Raw genomic sequence first — 23,068 nt, 5'->3', positions numbered from 1 at the left:
ACTTCAAAATAAAAGGTAGAGAGATGGTCTCATGTATTATCTCGATTAGCTTGGGGCTGGGGAGCCAGGGGCAGTGGCTTAATTCCCAATTTAGAGACAGGGAAAGTGTGACCCACAGAGAGATCAAGTCGTCAGCCCAGAGGCAGAGTTACTTGTGGAGGAATGGGGACCCGAACAGGTAGGCTGAGTGACAACACAGTACAGCAGAAGATGTGAGTTCGGGTCAAGCTATTGAAGCTCCGTAAACCTCATCTCGCTTCTCTGAGAATGAAGCAGATACAACTTTACATATCTCTTATCTCAACTTTACATCTCATGCTGAATGTAAAATCAGATAAAGGTGCGAAGTACTTTATGTATCAAAGAGCAGACACCTGTAAGTTATTCTTCTGACTCATGCTGAGGGAGTCTTCTTGGAGTTTTTCCTTCTTTTTTAAAAAGCAGTTCATTTACATCTTAATTGGTGCTGACTGCATGATCACTAAAGAGACACTTCTCAAAACTAACACATCTTTCTTTTTTACGGCATGTATTTATTTTAAAAAAACAGGGCTCTACTCATGCAATTAGCATTTTTGACACAAGGATAATGTCATTAAATACATACACTTTGCATAATATTATTTAAGTTTTTCTTCCCCATAAAAGATGTGAACTGGGCAAAACAAATAGGTATCTCATACAGCCTGTGGTCCATTGAGTATTTTAGAGCCAAGTTTGAACCCACTTTCTGAGAGTAAGCCTGGCTACGATGTTACGTCACAGGAAGGAGGGAAACTATCTCTCAGGGCTGTCCTCTGTGAGCAGACCATTGAATTGCTGGTCAGTTGGGAAATGTGGAGCAGGTGCTTTCATTTCAGTCTTCGAAGCTCACCCATAAAACGGATTTAAGACATACCCAAACCCCACGTGGCACACAAAAATCCATGCTCCCCTCCTGTCAAGTTGTCCATGGGAGACAGCTGTCCAGCCAGGGATGACATCTCTCCAGCCTGCATCTGGGACGGGCACCTAGTAGGACCATGAGGCGAATTCCTCTCCATGGAAAAGAATAGGTGTGGAAGTTTTGGCGATCACTTCTGGAACAGGGTTTTTTTTTTTTTTTTTTTTTTTTTAAAGCAGTGTCTACTCCAATCTCCTTCTCTGCTCATTGACTGGTTCCAGAGAGCTCCAGAGCTCTAGGTGGGACCACAGGTGGAAGGTGCCTGGGCCCCCAAATCATAGCGTGAAGGGCTGCCCTGCCCACTGTAGGGATTCCTACACTGGAGCATTCTATGAGTGCAAACAAACTTCGAGTGTGTTGAACTACACTAAAATTTGGGGTTAAAGTTATTATAGCAGCCAATGAAGTGTTATACCCTATTTACAGAGCTATTACAGAGAGTGATGATATATCAAATATACTTCTTTTAACTAAACATTTAAAAAGTAAAAAGAACCTTGTTCTTAGAAAGAAACTGTTACCTTTATCACAATTGACTCCATAGAATCCAGGTGGGCAGATGCAGAACCCAGGAGTGACACAAAGCCCACCGTTCATACACCGTGGTGTGCAAAGGGCTGAGAGAGAGAGAGAGAGCTCTGATTAAGGCCAAGTAGGGTTTTAGGGAAGGAACATTTTGGAAATATCAATAATACAAGAGCTCTACATTTTTGATCTTTGTAGTTGGCTTTAAAGTCTTTAGAGATACAGGTTTGCTATATTAAACATTATTTGTGAATTGTAAATGAGGCCTTTTTTCTTTTTTACCAATTTCATAGATGAGAATTTTGGAATTGTTCCATTTCAGTGGCTGATAAAAATTTGTCTAGAATCATTATTTTGACTAAGACATGGCTTTCTTAAGACTGTAAATATTTTTCCCTGCCCTATTTCCTAGATCTTCTAATTCCAAAATATATGCAGACAAGAAAAATTCTTACATCTTGAAGATGAAAAATATTTTGCTCACTCTCATCAAATAAGCTCTTGGTATTTGAGCATCCTGAGGTTAGTCCACATTCTCCTCTTTAACTCTTTCATATAATAGTAATTTCACTGAGATAGATGTACTTACAATACAAATGATTTTCACCTTTTTTTTTTTGCCTTATAGCAACTTCCTAACTCAGGTGTAGACTTAGTTGTAAATCAAGCTACTTTTAATTGGAGTAGATATTGTCAAATCAATCGTAATATTAGCTTTTTAAATCCAATGTAAGTGGAGGAGAAAAACTTCAAACCTTTCATAAGATTATGCCAAAGCATAGTGTATATAATAGTAAATTGGGGGTGGGTGGGTAGTGGCCACAAAGAATGTAAACATTGTGCTAACGTTTTCTGCCCCTGTCACCATATATTGGATTTAACAGAAAACCACTCTTAGAAGTACTTTCCAACTGCTCTTCTGTGGCTCTTTAAGATTTTACCAATCCTTATGATATGACCACAAAAATAATTCCAAGGACTATGTTAAAAAAGCATATGTGGGGCTCTTGTGTGACATCAATTTCTTTTCTTTTTTTTTTTTTTTAAAGATTTTATTTATTTATTTGAGAGAGAGAATGAGAGACAGAGAGCATGAGAGGGAGGAGGGTCAGAGGGAGAAGCAGACTCCCCGCCGAGCAGGGAGCCTGATGCGGGACTCGATCCAGGGACTCCAGGACCATGACCTGAGCCGAAGGCAGTCGCTTAACCAACTGAGCCACCCAGGCGCCCCATGATATCAATTTCATCAGGAAGCAAGCGAGGGTAGCTGGCTCTCTCCGTTCTTTACCTTTCTCACAGTGAGGGCCATAGAATCCATCAGGACACTGGCAGACACGTCTCTCATTGCAAAAGCCTCCATTTCGGCACCCTCCTGGGCATTCGGCTTCACCAACAAGAAACAAGGTTATATGGACACCTCTGAAATTGTGTTGGGTGAATTACAGTGAGCACGAAGAGGTTCATGGTGACTTTTCCCCCCAGTGCACCGATAACCATCATTTACTGAATACTGATAACTTCTACCTATATTCTCTCTATACCTCTTGTGCTTCACTAAATCCTCATCAAAGTCAGATTTTGCTTCTCTCAATTCTACTTCCAACAGTAGGGGGCTCATGGAAGAAGGCAAAGCAAGGTTTATTCTGCCTTCATCCCCACCTATCAATCTATTGTACCTTCTTAAATTCACACTGAAAGAAATGATAAGACCCACAATGTTCACTTTCAGAGGGTGGAATGGCCTTTTGGTTCATCTTTAGAGCACTGAAAGCCTCCAGAGTTTAAATTCTGTGCTGGAAAACCTTGTATCAAGATGGGAAAAAAATCTAGGCCTTCATGCTTACATGGGCATCAGGGTGAGATGCCTTTGTCTGGCAGAGATTGCTGGTGTGATGGTGGTACCCTGTCCTCCGGGGAGGTCAGCAGCACCAAGCTTGTGGTGGGGGTATGAGTGGTATTGCCCTAATAGATGGTAGATGCTGGTAATGACTGGCAACCTTGCTATGAGGTTGGGGACTCCCAAAGATGGTGCTGGAGGAGGGGAAGGAGAGAGGTAGAAGAGAGGGCTTTTAAAGGGCTATTGGGAGTTCCTAAAATTGTGAGTGGTGTCATAGAAGAGAAAATCTCTTAGTACTATACTGGACCCTGTAGTAACCAGCCCCTCCACCCACTGGTGTGGTTATAATAATAATACCAAAAAATTTATCTATTTATCTATTTATCTATCTATCTATCTATCTATCTATCTATCTATCTATCTATCTATCTATCTATCTATTTTACCCACATCACACTTGGAAGCCTTATGAGCCTTCTCTTGATGGTGATCACTGATTACCTTGTTGACATGTTTTTTTTTTTTTTTAAAGATTTTATTTATTTATTTGACAGAGACAGAGACAGCGAGAGCAGGAACACAAGCAGCAGGAGTGGGAGAGGGAGAGCAGGCTTCCTGCCGAGGAGGGAACCCGATGTGGGACTCGATCCCAGGACCCTGGGATCCTGACCTGAGCCAAAGGCAGACGTTTAACGACTGAGCCACCCAGGCGCCCTACCTTGTTGACATGTTTTAAAGAAGATAGCGTTTTGAGGCGTCTGTAGGATGGTGTTGCCTTCAGAATTCATTACAATCACATTCACTTCAAATGCTGCCACTCCATCTTGTTTTCCAAGACACGGGAAACCGACTTGAACAACTAAGGAAAAAGCAAGTATAGAGAAACAGTTTATCTAGTTGATTCCAGTTGTATAGAAATCTTGGTAAGAGAGACAAAAAGCAAAGCAAAAATGTTCACTTTCATTATTTGATATTCTTGTATCTCCACCAGAGTAGAGACTGTATTTTGATCATATGGGCATTCTCCACAGAACTTACATATCATGCTGGGTGGAGAAAGAATGAATGACTCATTAATTTGTGCCCTCCTAATATGGAATCTGGGATATTTTGTTCCTAGTCTGGGCTTGTACTATCTTGAAAAAAAAAGTTTTTCTCTAAAAAATAAAGGTGCAAATAGGTAGCACAGATTGATTAATTAGGGAAAGAAACCTTGTGGGCACCTTTACCAGACTCCATATAATCCAAAAAGAGCTAAAAAACAGTATTCCAGAATCTATTAAATAAGGACCCATAGGCACTAGTTTATTTTTACTCTGTAAAAAGTGACACAATATTTTCTTTGGAAATATTCTACGACTCAGACTAGACTCCAATTATTGGATTGAGTTAGTAAAGCTAATATTTTCTCAGGCTATTTGTTAATATTAAGAAGTGTTCATATCTTGGGGATCTAGAAGGGAGTTTGGTGTGATAAAATAGGCTTATATCTAATGGTTTAGGTTCCTAAGAATGAGCCATTTGTGTGCATGTGTGTGTGTGAGTGTAATGATCGCTTGGGAGTATGCAGATGTTGACTTGGCAAAGAGTGGCAACTAATGATGATGGTGTACTGGGAGAGCAAGGAGGCCACCAGTTGTGGATTACCCACAAGTGGGTGGAAAATGGACCAGGTCATTGGCTAAGAGATTGATTATGTAAATTTCTTCTTCTTTTTTTTTTTTTTAAAGTAGGCTCCATGTTCAGCATGGATCCTGCTGTGGGGTTGGAACTCACGACCCTGAGCTCAAGACCTGAGCTGAGATCAAGAATGAAGACGCCTAACTGACTGAGCCCTCAATTATGTAAATTTCTAAAATCAACTGGATTATCATAACATATCCACTGGGGAATACTGATCTAACTGATACAATAGGCTCTAGTTCTTCCTTATAAACAGGAATAAATTTTGCTAATAGGTAGATATTTGAAATTTTGCTTCATTTTGTTTCTATATGGCAGGTTATTGTTACTGCCAAGATTGGGGAAATCATCCCAAGGCAAGAAAAATCCTTTTCCTTTAGAGTTTTCATAAACCTTTCCCCTAGGTTTATAAGAAGGAATGATTTGGAAATTGGTATGCTCTTCCATAAGGTGTTGCACATGACCTGGTCATATAATCTTCTTAATGGGCTTAACAACCAAAAACCCTTCTCAAGGCTTTGGCATTGTCGTGTTTATTAAAGTGCCATTCTCAAAATAACATGGATTTCCAGTTCTCCTGAATCTTGAGATCTGAGCATTGCAAATAATCAATTAAATGGTATTTAGACATTTTAACAGAAGTAATAAGAGAGAGAAAACCAAAATTGTGTCTGAAGTTTCAAAGTAAAATTTTCCCCGCTGAAAGCCTTGGTTTAATGAAATCTTATACATGAAAATGCCAATTTACAAAACACAAAAATCCGCTGTAGGGATTTACATTTCAAAAAGAAGCAAAAGGGTTGACAAATTTCTTTCAATTGTTAACTCTTCCAGTGCATTTTCACTTGGTTCAGTTCTAAAATTTTGTTAATTGTTCTCATGAATCTTTTGCATGGATGGGGAGGTCAATAAACTGCCCTGAGGCATAAAAGGATGGAAGAACCTGAAAGGATTCTCAGAGATAAAACTTTCCGAATTTTCTCACCACATGTCATCAGCCGAACTATTATTTTCCAGGTGCATCTTTTTCCTGGACCTTATTCAGCCTCCACTTCGCAGCCTACTTAAAAAAGGCACTTCCTGGGGCACCTGGGTGGCTCAGTGGGTTGAATATCTGACTCCTGGTTTCAGCTCAGGTCATGATCTCGGGGTCATGGGATCAAGCCCTGCATCCGGCTCTGCACACAGTATAGAGCCTGCTTAAGATTCTCTCCCTCCCTCTCCCTCTGCCCCAACCCTCTCTCTTTCCCTCTCTCAAAAACAACAACAACAACAACAACAAAAAAAACTCATCAAAGCACTCACTCATGTAGCATAGTTATGCCTAATTCTGTCAAATGCAAAAGAAAAAAAGTCTTTTATATTTTTGAATGAAAAACTTTAGGCAATCTTGGCAGAGAACTAAAGATGTAGCATCTTTATTCTCTTAGTAAACCAATAGGAAAGCTATCTCTAAGAATTATTGTACTAATCTAAAATTATGTCCAATTCATGTTAATATTCATATGAAATACTTTCCCTCTTCATCTTTTAAAGATCTAACACTCGAGGTTTAAAACTGTGCTTATTTTCTTTACATATTTATAATCACAACTTAACAAATGCAACTTCAATTAAAAATGAACACATCACAAACTCCCTCAGCCCAGGTGGAAAAGTTTTACCAACACATACCTATCTCTTTTGAAACAGGAGGTATGTCAACATAATTACGGTCTGAATCTCAATACAGAATGATTTGAAAGGAACCAGGAAATAAAGTTTAAAAGTTAGGAGATACCTAGTTTATGAGTTTCTGTGAATTAACTTTTAAAATAAAAGTAAAAATTAATAAAAGATACGTAAATTACACTAATTACACTTGCCTATTTTTCAGTGTTAAAACATGAAATAGAAATTTTATTTTTTTTGTGCAAATTCTACCTGTCTTCCTTTCTGCTTATAAATTTTATCTATAAGACCATTCAAGTAATAAGAATTGTAATTATACCTTTTAAAGTGTTCCCAAAAAATTTGCTTAAAAAAAACACCTGGGTGCCTGGGTGGCTCAGTCAGTTGAGTGTCTGATTCTTAGTTTCGGCTTGGGTCATGGTCTTGGGGTTGTGAGATCAGGCCCCACAATGGGTTCTGCGCTTAGCAGGGAGTTTGCTTAAGATTCTGTCTCTCCCTCTCCCTTTGCCTCTCCCCCCCAAATAAAAACAACAACAACAAAACCAAAAAACAATACCTGACTTTAGTTAGCCTCAGCTTTAGTAATTGACTTTTGTGCAACTTGTGCTCTACCCAAACTAGATTTCTTTCTGTTTCTCAACATGTGGTATTTGGCCGCATTGTCCTGACTCCACACCCCCATCCTGCTGCTTGGAATATTCTTTCTCTTCTTTTCTGTCCAATGTCCTATTACTCATCTTTCAAGACCAAAATGAAAGAGCACTTGCTCTCTGTAACCTTCCCTAACACCCCCTGCCTAAATCATTTCACTTACGTATTTCACCAACACCTCTATATATGATTGCTTATAATATAATGATTTAATTATGATTCTGCATCCTTCGCTAAGGATGAGATTTTCAAAGGCAAGGACCATATCTTATTTGTTTTTGTAATTCCAGCACCTAGCATGTTCATCACAAACTAAGCACTGACAGAGATAGACCTTGTGGGAGACACACCCATACACCTTTATACACACAGGCACACACCTGCACACATACCAGCACAACATACACATAAACAGACAGAAATTCACCATAGACAGGGGGAGATACAGAGTATAAGACAGGAACAGTGTGCATGCAGAAAAACACACACACACACAAAGAAAAAGAGATCTCGAAGAAAAAGCACAGATGCCCTACTTCCAAGAAATAACAGAAACGTGACAGTTACGTTGTGTTTTTGCAACAATAAGCATATGAGTAGAGGGCCACTTTTACCAAAAGCTAGATGAAATTAGTCCAGATGTTGTGAATTCTAGGGCAGTGTAGATTGTATAACTGAAGCTGAGGTAAATTAAAACAACTCAGAAAAACTAAAGCAGATTGAACACAACCCACAGGGTGTTCAAGTACACACTGATGTGCAGCTGACTGCACACAAACTAAACTCATATAGAAGTAAACAGCCAATGTATTCCTCTTCCGCGCTGGGATGGGGGCCTCCAGTCACGCGAGCCACTGCCCTGACGAGGGAAGAGATGAGAGAGGAGAGAGAGCTCATCCGCGGCACCATGTGACCACCATTCGCTGTGCGATCACAAGATCACAATATAGTCATCAGTGTCCCAAGCTGTGCTGGCCGCCATTCATTCTCTCAGCGAATACTGAGCCCCTTCCCTGGGCTTCACTCTTTCCTGAGGTCTGGGGTCCCTCCAGCATTAGCACCTATTGAAAAATTTCTAGACATGGAATTCCTGGAAGTCTTTGGTTGAGAAACAAGCCTGCTCTGTTGGTTTCATGGTCTGACAGAAATAGTGTTCAAAGAGGTAAAGCCTTGGCTTGATGGGAGCTGTTTTTTGTTATCCAGTTTTACTGAAGCAACCTGCAGTTTGTATTTCCTGTTTTTGTTTTCTTCAGATGCCAGAAGGCAGGCACTTCATAACTGCTAAAGATCAAGAGTTTTCTTTTTCATGCAATGTTTTGGCATGGAGGAGTCTGGGGGGATGAAAGAACAACTTAGCAGCGTGAGGGTATAAAATAGACCAGTAGAATAATGAATACTACCTGGATGTTTAGGGGCAAAGACACACTGATTTGGTTACTTTTTAATAATTCAAGGTACCCTTACTGCTCCTACTGTGGGGACTGAGCTAATAAGGTTAATGAATAACTGCCCTGCAATGAGCTAAAATTCCCATAAACTTCTTGCACCTGCATTTCTGCGAACAAATCCTACATCTGCCTTCAAAACCCTATATGCAGGGGGGTGGGGTTGTACATGCAGTGTGTGTGTGTGTGCATGCAAGTCACCTCAGCCCAGAAGAAGGCTTAGCCTTTTTACTCCTACCTTGTCCAAAGCATCAATTACTTTCCCCCTAAATTTTATTATTTATAAAGATTCTAGATTATTAGAAATTGAAGTTTTATCTCAGCATGGTGTATGAAAATATTGTCACATCATATATTCAAAATTGGATTGTTTCAATATCTGAAGAAATAGAATTTCAGTAAGCTTTTTTTACTAGACACTAAAATGAATAAGGCTAGGAAGATTTAGGATACAAGCATTAAATTGGAAACCCAAAGAAGCAAGATTTATTGTAAGTTGAGCAGGTGTAACTGTATAATTAATTTAGTTAATTAATGGGCTACAATGAGCTTGTATTCCTTTAATAATCAGAAAACGACAAAGGAAAAATTTAAGAATATAAAATGGAAATTGAGATATATCATGTATTTGTTTTATTCCTGACTGCTTCTAAAAAGAAAGAACAAAAAATATGATCAAGAAAATTTAATAAAAAAATTATCTTTGACTAAAAAGAAACACAGCGTGACATGGCATGAGAATGAGTAATGGCCATACTCCAAGAATGTTCTTGTCTCCGTGATGTAGCAGTATGTGATTACATAGCAATGCCATCTGTGTGGAATAGGGATGCCCATGGATCTGGAATGGGATATCCACAGCCTTGGGGCTACAAATCTCAGGTGAGTTTATCTCCAGAATTCAAGGCCTCATTCCTTCATAGGAACTTCCTAGAACCCCAAACCCATCTGGATTGGAAGCAAATACTCTGGAAGGGCTGCTAGTTGTAACTTCAACACTGGGATGACCCAAGAGAAACCCAAATTCACACTCTTGCTGTCTACACCTACATGGGTACTTATGCCAGGAAATTGAAAAAACTCTGCTTAGAGAAAGACAAGTATCATATGATCTCACTGATATGAGGAATTCTTAATCTCAGGAAACAAACTGAGGGTCGCTGGAGTGGTGGGGGGTAGGAGGGATGGGGTGGCTGGGTGATGGACACTGGGGAGGGTATGTGCTATGGTGAGGGCTGTGAATTGTGTAAGACTGTTGAATCACAGACCTGTACCTCTGAAACAAATAATGCAATATATGTTAAAAAAAAAAAAAAAAAGAAGATAGTAGGAAGGGACAAATGAAGGAGGGGGAAATCGGAGGGGAAGATGAACCATGAGAGGCTCTGGCCTCTGAGAAACAAACTGAGGGTTTTAGAGGGGAGGGGAGTGGGGGTATGGGTTAGCCTGTTGATGGGTATTAAGGAGGGCATGTACTGCATGGAGCACTGGGTGTTATACGCAAACAATGAATCATGGAACACTATGTCAAAAACTAATGATGTAATGTATGGTGACTAACATAACATAATAAAATAAAATTAAAAAAAAAACGAGAAGAAGGTTTAATTAGATATCTGAAGCATAAAAAAAAAAAAAGAAAAGAAAAAAGAAAAAACTCTGCTTATTTAGTCTGCAGCTCTTCCAGTGCTGGGATGTGATAATAGAGATCCACCAGAAAGAGTAGATGGTTGCAACCTGAAAATGGACTTTTCAAGGCTATCTGATTTCCTAATTATTGTATAGATTTATATGAGTGCTTATTGAGATTTTCATTTGATATCAAAGTTATTCTAACATTCCGCTAAGAGAATAAGGCTAATTTTTTTTTTAAAAAGGACAGGGTTATGATATCAGTTATTTAAAAATATTATAAAACTAAAAATATTGCACTATTAGAACAAATAGTAAACTCTAAAATTCTTTGTATGGAAGAACTTAATGTGAAATAAAAGGCATATCTTGAATCAATTCAATCTCTCACACTGGAAAAGCTGAATACTCAGGAAAATAATTCAATGAGAGCCCTACCTCATACTATTGCCAAAAGAAATTTTGATAAAATACTAGAAGCATGTGTAAATTATCACATAACTGCTCTTTGGAATAAGAATTAACTTCCAAGCACAGAAGTAAAAAGAAAAACAAAAATGACAACGGGAAAGACAGTTTTGATCACATAGACTTAGATTCTGCATATCCCCACCTTAAAAAAATAAATAATACACTGAAAAATATGCCAGAAAGTGTAAATAGTTAATATATAGTGAGCTTTGCAGTCAATAAATTATTTTATATTTTCAATATAAAAATGAGCATGGTCAGTAGACATTTTACATCATTTAATAGATACAGGAAAATGTCTTCTACCTCAGTTGGAATAAAAAAATCAAATTAAAAGAACACTAAGAAACCTCTTTTCACTTTTTAAGTCAGCAAAATAGTTCACATGATTAATAACCCTCGTTGATGAGGTTATGGTGAGCTAGGCCCTCTCCCACTGCTAACCAGGATACAAATGGGCACAACCTTTGTGGAAAGTAATTTGGCATTTTGGCAATTTGTTCTAAGCCTTTTGAAATGTTCATAGTTCATGTCCTTTGACACAATAATTGTACTTCTAAGAATCTATTTAACAAAATAATGAGATGAGCTCCAAGATTTTGGTACAAACATTAATTCAATAAATATTTGTGAAGTCCTGTTCTGTGCTGGGCCCTGTGTTGGCAGTCGTGATGAATAAGACAAACAGGGCCTCCTACTCAGTGACCATCTATTACTTTAAAAACATGTTTATTGTGACATTTCTAGTATGAAAACCCTGAAAACAATCTAAGTAACACACAATAAGGGAATGAGTAAACCAATTATGGGTATGTTCATAAAATCGATAATAGGGGCATCAAAAAACAACTTTTGGAAAAATCTAAAATGACATGGGAAAATGCTTATGTTAAAATGTTAAAAGCAAAAAAACAAAAACAAAAACAAAACCATAGTGCAAAACTAAATATATAATATTATCACAACTATGGAAAAATATATATTCAAGACCAGAAAGAAATGAACATGTATTTGACCATGTTAACATAAATGATCTCTGTACTTCTCTGAAAGTCATGAAACCTGATCTCAGCTCCACTGCTTATTACTCATATATGACTTTGGGAAAGTCAGTGAAGCCTCAGAAGGCTTAATTTTCTAATTTGTAGAATGGAGTGGTAATTCTGGCCTTGACTCCTTCCTAGAACTCAAACTGGATAAGGCATGAGCTCCTACTTTGCAGGCCGAACAGCTCTAAACAAATACCCCATACTATATTTTCTCAGCAGAGAAGGATGATCAGCTCTGAAATATTAACCCTTTTCTCCCACTTTTCCATGTCTCCTCGCTCCTTCAAATTCCTGTTTAATACAATGCTCATTTGCGGGAAGTTTTTCTCGATGTATCCCATTTCCCCCCAATTATTTGCTTTGCATCTTTGCCACATTTATGGACACTACATTAATTCATACTTATTGGCCGGATATATCTCATGTGGTGACTTTCTTTTTTTAATCTGGAATCGCTTATGAACTGGGGCTATGTTGAGCTTTTAGCAAATTAGGAAACAGCCATTTTGTCACTCCCATCCTAATTTTTTGCCCAAAGGAGGTAGGGACATAATAATCGAGCTGCCCTAAACTCATCGGATCTCTTCAGGAAAACATTCCATGATTCCTCTGATGGGTGACTTCCAGATCTTGAATATTATTCCCATCACCATTACATTTTAAGTGTAAGCATCCCCCCCCGCCCCACCACCCCAAGGCAAAGACCACCCACCTGATGCCTTGTGAGGCACTGTTCCCAGCAGAGGGACATTGACGGTTGGGTCTGCCATGATGCCTTTATCCAGGGAGCGTAAGGACAGGAATTCATAGAAGTATTCTGCCTACAACAAAAGGCATTGACAATCAGTACCATGGGAACCATGGAGTGTGAGAAGGCATTTCTTAACTGGTCACTCCTCTGATGGGAGAGTGACATTTTTCACAACAGGAAATCTGGAAAACATGACATCTAAAAAACTGTGTAGGCATAACTCCCCCTTCTGGATTTTAGAACTCTAGAATTAGACTCTGTTTGGAGAGAAGTGATGCTTTAAAAACATTAATAACATCTATCCAAAATATCCATAAGGTAGCTTTTTAGCTTAAACAATATTATTTAGTTGCTGTCTCTTAAAAGGATTGAGAAAAAATGCTCTTAAGGAAACAAGTGGTGTCAAAACAATCAGCAACTGGTCCTTAGAAAACCCATCTCAGCTTCTTGGGTCATTGTTTAATTCTTTTCAAAGCTGAGGTGAGTCTTTTGATCAGAATTTGGAAAGCTGTGATACATACGGGATAATGAAAGCAGTAAGCTATTGGCAAAAGAAGATAAGAAAGTCCAAAATGTAATGAACTTGCTGTGAATATTTATTTTTCAGTATCATTCCCTTTGGCAGGTTTACATTTAAGGTCTCAATTTAATTCTGGAGAGAAAAGCCTAAAAGTGTAAAAACACCATTGCAATATGACAACACGCTATAAAATTTTACATTGTAAACATTTTCATTTCCCCACTAAGTCTAGTAGAGAAAATGGTTCCTGCTACTTGAATAGTCATGAAATACTGAAAATAGTGAAGTATAATCTCCCTGGAGAGCTTTGATGCTTAACTGATTCTCAACTGGGTCATTCAAAGGATTTGTGATAGAAACAATGTGTTCTTGCTTGGGAATAAAGAAAATCAATAAATAGTGCAGATGCCAAAATGAGAGGCGAGCTGAGGGGTTCTGCAGTTACCTGTAGAGATATGCAGGGTTTGGATGGGTTAATTAACTAAATTATGAATTACATAAACATGGGCCAGAATGACGTTTAAAATAGAATATGGTCTTTCTTATAGTCAGTATCAAATTTATTTCCCAGTATGGAAGATATTAAGAGCTACCTGGTAGACATGCACACAATTTTTTTGCCTTATGTCATAGTATCAGTGTATTAGGTATTAAGGATTCCATATGAGGATGACAACGCAAAGGGGTGATCTTAGCTCTTGTGGGGACACTGGCAACACTTGCAGCGTGTTAGGAAACACTTCCTGGTTTCCCCAGGAAATCTGACTAAACTCCCACTGCGGCCCCTTCTTTGGGTGTGGCAGTGTTCCAGATGACCACCATGCAGGGTCCTTAGATGGGCAACAAAGTTTCGTGAATTAATTTTATTAAATTCATTCACCAGAAGGGCCCTGAGATAAAGAGTTTTAAGACCGTCGACTCCTACCCTGTTTGAGGGAAGGCAGAGGATTACAAGAAGTCTGATGAAAAAAAGGAGTGTCATCAAGAAAGGTAATTCAGTTTGGAATGAATGTCCTTGAAAAAGAGAACATTATTTCTGACCCTGCCGTAGAACCTACAACTATTAAAAGTGGGCTCCTTCTTAGTGTTTTGTGAATCCAGGTGTTTTAAATGACCTCCACCATCTCTGTGCCGTACAAGATCATGTTTACCACTTAACATTTTGTTCTAAAACATATTTTAGTTTTCATTATGAAAGGATTTAGTGTTGTATGCCCTTAGAATTAATAACTTTGGGTTATTTGTATTACTAAGTACAGTAATAACAACTAGCAAACAATAACATAACAAACACCTGTGTAATGCATACCACGTCCCAAGATTTATTTTGAACACTTGAATTAACAGTACATATAATGGTGGAAAAGAGCTGAGTGGACAGAGGATGCTGTACTAAATAAAGCATGCTGAAAATAAAACATTTCAGTGGCTAGATTGCTTCAAATACCGTTAAGTTGTCATTTGCGGTTCCATAATTATATTTTCGAACTTCATCACAGTATAAGTGAAATTTACATTTATATGGGTGATATACTTTAAAAGGGCACTAATAAGAAATACAATTAAATATAAGTTAAAAATTTTTGTGTGTGTTAATAAGAAAAAGGATGAAAGACTAGCTACCCATATTAAAACATGATTGTGTAGGATTGATCCTAATTCATTTTTTCCCAAATTTTCTACAAGTGGTTCCATGCCTTTTATAGTGAAATAAATACATTTATTTAAAAACAAACATTAATTATATATCTTGCTTCAGTTCTGTGTGGCTGATGATAACATTGGCTCTATCTGTATAATTCTCTGATCTGATCATAAATGAAATATTCTTCTTGGACCTCTACTTCATGAGACTCTGATCATGTAACAATTTGAGTTATCTCTTGTTTGTCTCCTTGAAAGTGTGCTTTTTTTTTTTTTTTTAAGATTTTATTTATTTAGGGCGCCTGGGTTGCTCAGTTGGTTAAGCGACTGCCTTCGGCTCAGGTCATGATCCTGGAGTCCCTGGATCGAGTCCCGCATTGGGCTCTCTGCTCGGCAGGGAGTCTGCTTCTCCCTCTGACCCTCCCCCTCTCATGCTCTCTCTCTCTCATTCTCTCTCTCAAATAAATAAATAAAATCTTTAAAAAAAAAAGATTTTATTTATTTAGAGAAAGAGACAGTGTGAGGGGCAGGGAGGGGCAGAAGGAGAGAGAGAATTCAAGAAAACTCTGTGCTAAGCGCGGAGCCTGACATGGGGCTCGATCCCAAGACCATGAGGTCATGACCTGAGCCAAAATCAGCAGTTGGTTGCTCAACTGACTGAGCCATCCAGGTCTCCCTCCTTGAAAGTGTGCTTTAAGAAAACAACATGTAGTAATAAAGTAGCTTCTGAATGTGTCTCTCAAAAACTTTTGCTGATGTTCAAAGAATGTGGAACTGAAAGAATTTCACTCAGGGTCCAGAAACAACTCCATAGAGCCTCTGGGTCTCCTGTTGATGCTTTTGGCTATGGCCACATTAAGTAGGCTGGCAACCTCAGAATCCATTACATTCAGTGTCAGAGAGTTTGTAATTAGCGTTGGCATGAATGCTTAGCATTATGCAGCTACGTTTAATGGATTTGTCCGGACAGCCAATATTCTCATCTTATCAATAACAAATTTCACACTAAAGGTTTTAGGGTGTGCCTTTGATTTCTCTGAGAATCAGTAAATATCAGTTTTTCTACTGCAATTCTAAGACTATATCACAGGACAGGAACTGGTCAAAACAATTTCTTGCTTGGATTTTATCAGCAATAGGCAGTTTCCAGAGAAAAGTTCTTTTTTGTTGTTCTTTCTTTTTGAAGATGCTAATGATACTGTAATTTCTGAGATATATAATTTTACACTTTCCTTCATACTTGGTATATATATTTTAAGGGGGTTTGTCCATCTACTGTTTTCATTGCCTTCTTAAAAATTCCAATTTGAAAACTGCTTAGAAATTGACCAACCCTTTGTCTCTGATCTTGACACTGACTTCTTTCATTGTTTCATTTTGTCATTATCAACAGAACTACCAAAACCACCCATGCCATATAAATATTTCTATAAAACAGTTACCATTACCATGTAGTAGAGATGACCTATATTCCTCATTTAACTTAAGTATTAACTTCAATGGCTAAAATATTTCCCTCAAAGCCAAAGAAAAATGGCGGATGAAATAAATGATAGATTTATAATGTCATAGTTTAAGTTCTAGACAAGACTTTCCATTTTTACTTCATTTATAATATCATAAACAGTCTTAGTCTCAAACCTCTCCACTGGAAACACTTATCTGGGGGCAAATAAAACCTAAATTCTATGCCAAAGAGAACAGCGAGCTTGCTTTCAAGTTTGGGAACAAGTTTCACAGATTGTAGATTTATTACTTAGATAAAAGGAACTCAGAGCATGAACTGTAACAGGGAGGTGGCATATTGGAGAGCATGAAAACCCTATTAGGGAAAAGTACATTTTGTTTTATTAAATGACACTAATGGAAACTCAGGTAGAGGTAAGTAGGGTGCTTATTTGAGAAGCACATGAAAAGATTGCCTGTATTCAAACAAAGAATGGGTCTATTCAGGAGAATAATTCACTTCTAAATTAAGTTGCTGAAAAACCTTGCTGACCTTGCTTGCCACGCAGTAAATTTTCTTTTCATGGAGAAGTATAAAAGACACCCAAATATTATCAAGAGAAGAGTGAGTGCTGGAGGCCATTTAACTTGCTTCCAAGCAACTTGGCTGAATATTAAGGTCGTTCTTTCCAGAAGAGAGGAAGACATCATTTAAACGGCAAAATGGGACAACTCAGAAGGCCTTCACTCTGGCACTCTTTCTTGGGTAGACACGGAGAAAGGAAGCAGGGAACTGCATTAACCATGGGGAGGAACAGAGAGAATCCAGTATTTCTTTTCCATCTTTGAAGTTCTGGGTTTGTGGTGCCTACTTAATCTAATATATTAGCACGATAATTACAGGAACCCCTGAGTTAAGAATCAAAGGTTCTTCATAAAACCACGGCTCTCAAACCTCTTTTAACTTCATGTATCATGATGCTGACCTAAGTGTTCATGAGGAGCACTGGAACAATAAAGGTATCAGTGTCCTGAAGAAAGTTTCAGGCGATTCACAGATACAAAGCATACAGATGCCATAAAGCTTGAAAATTCACAAATAATTTTTATTGAGTGTTTACTAAACTCTGGTCGCTGTTCATCTAATTCTCACAAGAACCTGGTATTATAGCATACATTATGTTGTGTTGGGTTGTGTTGTGTTCAGATTAGCCGGGCATTCAGTAGGAGCATGACTAGTGTGATCTGAAGTAGCTCCTACCCTGTAAATGAAGGGCAAGAAGAAATCTACTGAAGTAAGCAGGAAAGGAAAAGAGTTGGATGTTAAAGTCCCAAACAAAACGAATCAGCACAGCCGATGCTTAAAATAATCTGACGCCTGAATGTCTAGACCAAAAATTGCCAGATCTCACATTCTTCTTGGGCATTCTTTTTGTCACCTCCCTGCAAAATTTCATCCTTCAGACTCACAACTCATTATCCTTGGATGCTAGGACACTCTGCTGATTGTTCCCCCATGTCGTGATTTTCCTGCATTTCCTTGTTAACCCTCCTCCTCTCAGCTTGATCATTAAAAATCGCTAAGACTCAGGCCTCAGCTCTTCTCCCTTTATTTTCTATCCTAAAACTCAGGCACTTGCACAGATGGAACTGTTTCCTTCTGGGCCAGTGATGCTCACTCAACGAAAACCATTCCCACTGCCTCATGGCCAAGCTTGTGTGCACGGAGCTTCATTCATTACCTTCCCAAACCAGCTGCCTCACTTGATGTCTTTGTATCTGTCAACAGTATTATCATTTTTCCAATAACAAAATTACTGAACCTCTGAGTCATTGTTGTTTCCTGCCTCTAACTCACCTCCTGACAGCCAGACAGACACCAAAGTTTTCTCCTTTCTCCTTGTATAATCTTTTGATTCTGTCCCTGCCTTTTATTCCCACTGCTTCTACCCTAACCCAGCCCTTATTTCCTCATGTTGGCATTATTATAACATTTTCTGAAATATCTTTCTAGCCTTCCTCTTTAAAATCTCTGCCATGAGATGAGCCAATATATCTAATGGAAACAATAGTTTTGCCATATCACAATGCTGTCCTGTTACCCCTTATCTCTAGGATAAGGCCCTCAGCCTGGTAAGTGTCCTCCACAGTCTGGTTCCAAATTTCCTTTATTTCAGACTACTCCCCAACAGGGATCCTCTTCTGGAGCTCAACTGGCCTGCTCTGAACACACCACAGCCATACCTATATTCCAGTGTTTTCACCTACACTGGCCTGCAGTAGGACTCAAACCAGTGTGGCCCTTAAACATATACTGTCCTGTATTATTATTAAACTTTTCACATGTGTATATCATGTATTGTCATGTACAGTTTGGATCCTTTGTGGTTAAGGATGGGGTTATGTTTTGTCCCCCACCACTCTCCTGGAGATTGACTCAGCATTGGGTACAACCAGGTATTTAATAAATATTTGCTGAATGAATGAATGACCTACTGAGAAGCATCCAGATGCGTAAGCCCAGTGCATTCCAGAACATTCCATTCACATTGTTATGGTGAAATGGCATTAGCCTCTGATTTTACTGACTGGACATCAGCTTTTCTGTTTTGGCAATTGCTAAATTACCTTTATGGGTCAAAAGATTCTCTTTTACTTTGCTGTGTGGCCAGTCACCACAGCATATATAGAGAATAGAGAACATTTTTGAAAAAAGAGCAATGAAACAAATATTGACATTTGATATCCAGTCAACCTCTGTGTAGTTTGTAACTGTTTTATGCTTATTTAGGGACAAAACCTTGGCAACGAGGCTCCCAGCATAAATATAAGCAGATAATGTGGATAAGGTCCAGTTCTGAAACATGACGTTGTCCAATGCTCTTCTGGTTCATATTTCCAGAAGAGACTTGATCTCTTCTATAAGTTACATATATATAATTTTAATTATATGTTATTTATATAATTTTAAGTTTATAAATTTTTTAAAACTGTATATAAATTTATATAAATTTTGCCTTCTGCAAATTATAATATGCAATTACAGTATCACTGGGAAAGTGTGAATATCAACAAAGACTTCTTTCATGACTTCTTTTGAAACTGGCTCTAAGAAGAACTTGTTTCAAAAACAAAAAGAAAAAGTTCCTTCTCATGCAGAGTAGTTATTTAATTGTCTCACTGGTCTTGGCTTAATTGATAATGAAATGAACACTACTTAGAGAATCTCGATCAGCCTCGTCCTTCTGTTCTAGTAATTGGTTTTATCCACACTGCCATTGACCACAGTTAGCAGGCTGGGTTAAGGGAGTAAAGCTATTGGAATATAATGGTAATATTAAAACTTAAAGTCCAAGTAAACACATCCGGGACCATGAAAGTTTTGTAAACTAAAACTGGCAGGAGATCACACAGTTTGGCTTCACATGAATCTGAAATATCCAAGACATTTTCCATCTTTTTCCTCCTACGGTTTGGAATCACCATTGCTCATGCAAACCAGAAACAGACCTGGCTATCTGACAAATCACTGGCTAGTCACTCTCTTTTAAGATTCCTAAAGATAGAAAAGCAATGTAATAGAGCACTATATTGCTGTTTTGTGTTAGATAAAACCAAAAGCTAGGGTTTTTTATTTATTTATATTTATTTTTATTTTTATTTTTTTTTTTAAAGATTTTATTTATTTGACAGAGAGAGACACAGCGAGAGAGGGAACACAAGCAGGGGGAGTGGGAGAGGGAGAAGCAGGCCTCCCGCAGAGCAGGGAGCCCGATGCGGGGCTCCATCCCAGGACCCTGGGATCATGACCCAAGCCGAAGGCAGACGCTTAACGACTGAGCCACCCAGGCACCCCTAGGGTTTTTTATTTTTTTGAGGGCGGGTAACAAAGAAGTAGAAAAGCCAAACATTAGGGAATGGAAAAGAGTTTTGTTTTGTTTTTTTTAGTTCTTCTAAAGACGGAGAAAAAGGGTATCAGTATGCAAAGTAGGCTCTTAAAAATACAGCCCCTCCCCCCTTCAGCATACTGCTTTCACCAGATTGCCAAAATTTTCCATGGGAAGGGCAACACAGGCAGCAGTGGAGGCTTCTGAAAGCTTCATTCCTCTTTATTCTTGGAGGCTCTGGGACAAGGACCTCCTTCTCACAGTAAGCCTGCCCTAATTCAAGCATTTGCAAAGTTATTAGTCAATGGCAACCCCAAAACTGGGCACCAAGAAGGACAGTATTGGACAATATGGGGGGGTGTAAGGAAAGGGGTTGAGGAAAGAAAACTTTGTTCTAAGGGATGCAGCTGGCACTCCGTGCACCAGGAGAAGTCCAAACAGGAGGTGTGGGAAAAGAGACCTCGGGAGCACAGCCGTGCGCTTCTCCTAGAGTAAGACGCTAATTACTGGAGAATGTAGGATGGCTAAGAAGGCTGCGGTATGAATGCAGGTGCTCTAGAGGAGATGAGAGGAGATTTCAGCTCTTGAAAATGGAAAAGGAATACTTTTTCTGTTTTTTCTTATCTCAAGATTTATATTTGAATATTTCTTTTCTTAAAGCTTCAGAAGCAGTCATTGGGTATTCAGGCATACAGGGTGGGGGAGAAGAGAATGGGCTAAGAGCTCTGTCCTGGATAATAATTTCACAACTGAGCAATTACCCTTACACCTCATGCAGTGCATTTATTCCTCATCAGTATCTCATTCCCTTGGTCTCCGTGCAATTCACATGGCGGTATATTTTAGCACATCACATTTTTTAGGATAGAATGACTTTTATAAAATGTCCAAATAAATCTGTGTAACACATATAAGTAGCTCCAAAGAAGCAAGACTAATGTCCCATTTCTTTCAGAGCTCTTTATAATGTATAGTTATCTCCTGAGATATAGATTTATTTCATTCCATTGATAAAAAGTGTTTGGAAATTTTTTAAAAAAAAGATTTTATTTATTTATTTGACAGAGAGAGAGATAGCGAGAGAGGGAACACAAGCAGGGGGAGTGGGAGAGGGAGAAGCAGGCTTCCCGCGGAGCAGAGAGCCTGACACGGGGCTCCATCCCAGGACCCTGGGATCACGACCTGAGCCGAAGGCAGATGTTTAACGACTGAGCCACCCAAGCGCCCAAGTGTTTGGAAATTTTTAACTGACTTAGAAATATCAGTAGATTCTCAGTGATGGCTTTCAAAATATTTAACATTAGGTCATGTTTTTCTTAAGTCTTAGCTTCAGGTAGTTTTCTCATATTCTTTAATACATTTTTATTGAATCCACATGGACAGTATTAACTTACTTCTTGATTAAAAAAAAACAGAAAAAAAAAGACTTTCCTTCTTGACTTTGTGTTTTGAACTATTTGGTAAATATGAAATACGCCTTTTTGACTTCTCTGTTCCTATAATCACAATTTCATATATCAAAATACTATGTTATAAGATATCATCCAATGACCAGTTGTTCTATTCCTACCTAAGAACCAAACAGAAAAGGAAAGTCTGTTAATTTCATAGTTACAGACTTTCAAAGTCTAAAAATTTAGGGAACTAGTGTCACCAGCAGAAGATTCAAGTAGCAGCCATCACTATAAATTTATTTTTATACTTCAGAAAAAGTGATTGCCTAGAACATACAGTGTCATCAGCCCTTTTAATCTTCTAAATTCATCTAGATATTTGCTATTTTAAAACTGTTATTCATACATGCATTATTCAACCTTTTTAAGGAAACGAGAAACTGAGGCAGAACTGAAGCAATTTCCTGGAGAACACTGATGATGAAAATCCATAATCTGAAGACTGGCTAATCTATGTGGCCACTTGAATTACCCTCTAAAACCCCTGAGCAATTCTTTTGTTTATTTGTTTATTAATTATTATTATTATTATTTTTAGAGAGGGAGAAGGGTGGGGAGAGGGACAGAGGGAGAGAGAGAATCTCAAGCACAGTCTCACAACCCTGAGATCATGACCTGAGCTGAAATCAAGAGTCGGATGCTTAATTGACTGAGCCACCCAGGCGCCCCCCACCCCGAGCAATTCTTTTAAACATCCCTATTCTCTCCCTTCTCCTACACACAACAATTCCATAGTTTCCCCAAAGTCCTCTGCCCCACCCCTGCTATCATCACTCAACTGGTGACAATATCCAATTCACAAAGAAAACAGAGATTGCTAGATATGAATTCTCTCAACTTTCCCTCCATCTAGGTACAAACAGCCAACATTCACATTCAATCTGCTTCCTTCCTATATCCTCTGAGATTGGCTCTAACAGTAATGCCATCTTTCCTCATGTATATTAATATGATTAAAAGGTTAAAAACCCAACCCTGTCTCTACCAGGCTATCTTTCTTCCTTCCTGTCATTACAATGCTTCCAGAGAGACCTATACTCATGGCTTCAATATTCTTGCTCATCGGTCTTCTCACTATGTAAGGCTTTTGCCCTCATCATTATTTTTTTTAAAGATTTTATTTATTTATCTGAGAGAGAGAGAGAGAGAGAGAGCACGATGGGGGGAAGGGCAGAGGGAGAGGGAGAAGTAGACTCCCCGCTGAGCAGGGAACCTGACAGGGGACTGGAACCCAGGACCCTGAGATCATGACCTGAGCCGAAGGCAGACACTTAACCAACTGTGCCACCCAGGCACCCCTGTCCTTATCGCTATTAAAATGTCTTCATAAAAGATTGCAGATGGCCTCCAAATTGTTAAATCCAATGAGGACTTTCCATCCATCCATATTCTCCGAAATTTTTTATTATAATCAATTTTTTTTTGCCCTGTCTATAGCAACAGTCTTTGTGAGTTCTTC

General features: G+C 38.6%; 1 protein-coding gene across 1 annotated transcript in view; it reads right to left on the bottom strand.

The window, feature by feature from the left end:
* The window catches only part of WIF1 (WNT inhibitory factor 1), a 68,073-nt gene that overhangs the window by 13,721 nt on the left and 31,284 nt on the right, over window positions 1-23,068 (bottom strand). Inside the window, exons 3-6 of the mRNA XM_035002218.1 lie at window positions 12,620-12,728; window positions 4,024-4,164; window positions 2,757-2,852; window positions 1,465-1,560 (exon numbers count right to left, since the gene is read on the bottom strand). Of these exons, the coding sequence (XP_034858109.1) occupies window positions 1,465-1,560; window positions 2,757-2,852; window positions 4,024-4,164; window positions 12,620-12,728 (442 nt within the window). The remainder of the gene's footprint in view (window positions 1-1,464; window positions 1,561-2,756; window positions 2,853-4,023; window positions 4,165-12,619; window positions 12,729-23,068) is intronic.

Source organism: Mirounga leonina, unplaced genomic scaffold (assembly GCF_011800145.1).
Source record: "Mirounga leonina isolate KUSES-001 unplaced genomic scaffold, KU_Mleo_1.0 Mir_126, whole genome shotgun sequence".
Classification (NCBI taxonomy): domain Eukaryota; kingdom Metazoa; phylum Chordata; class Mammalia; order Carnivora; family Phocidae; genus Mirounga; species Mirounga leonina.
The sequence above is the reverse complement of the archived record's forward strand: the minus strand, read 5'-3'. Positions and strand labels throughout refer to the sequence as shown.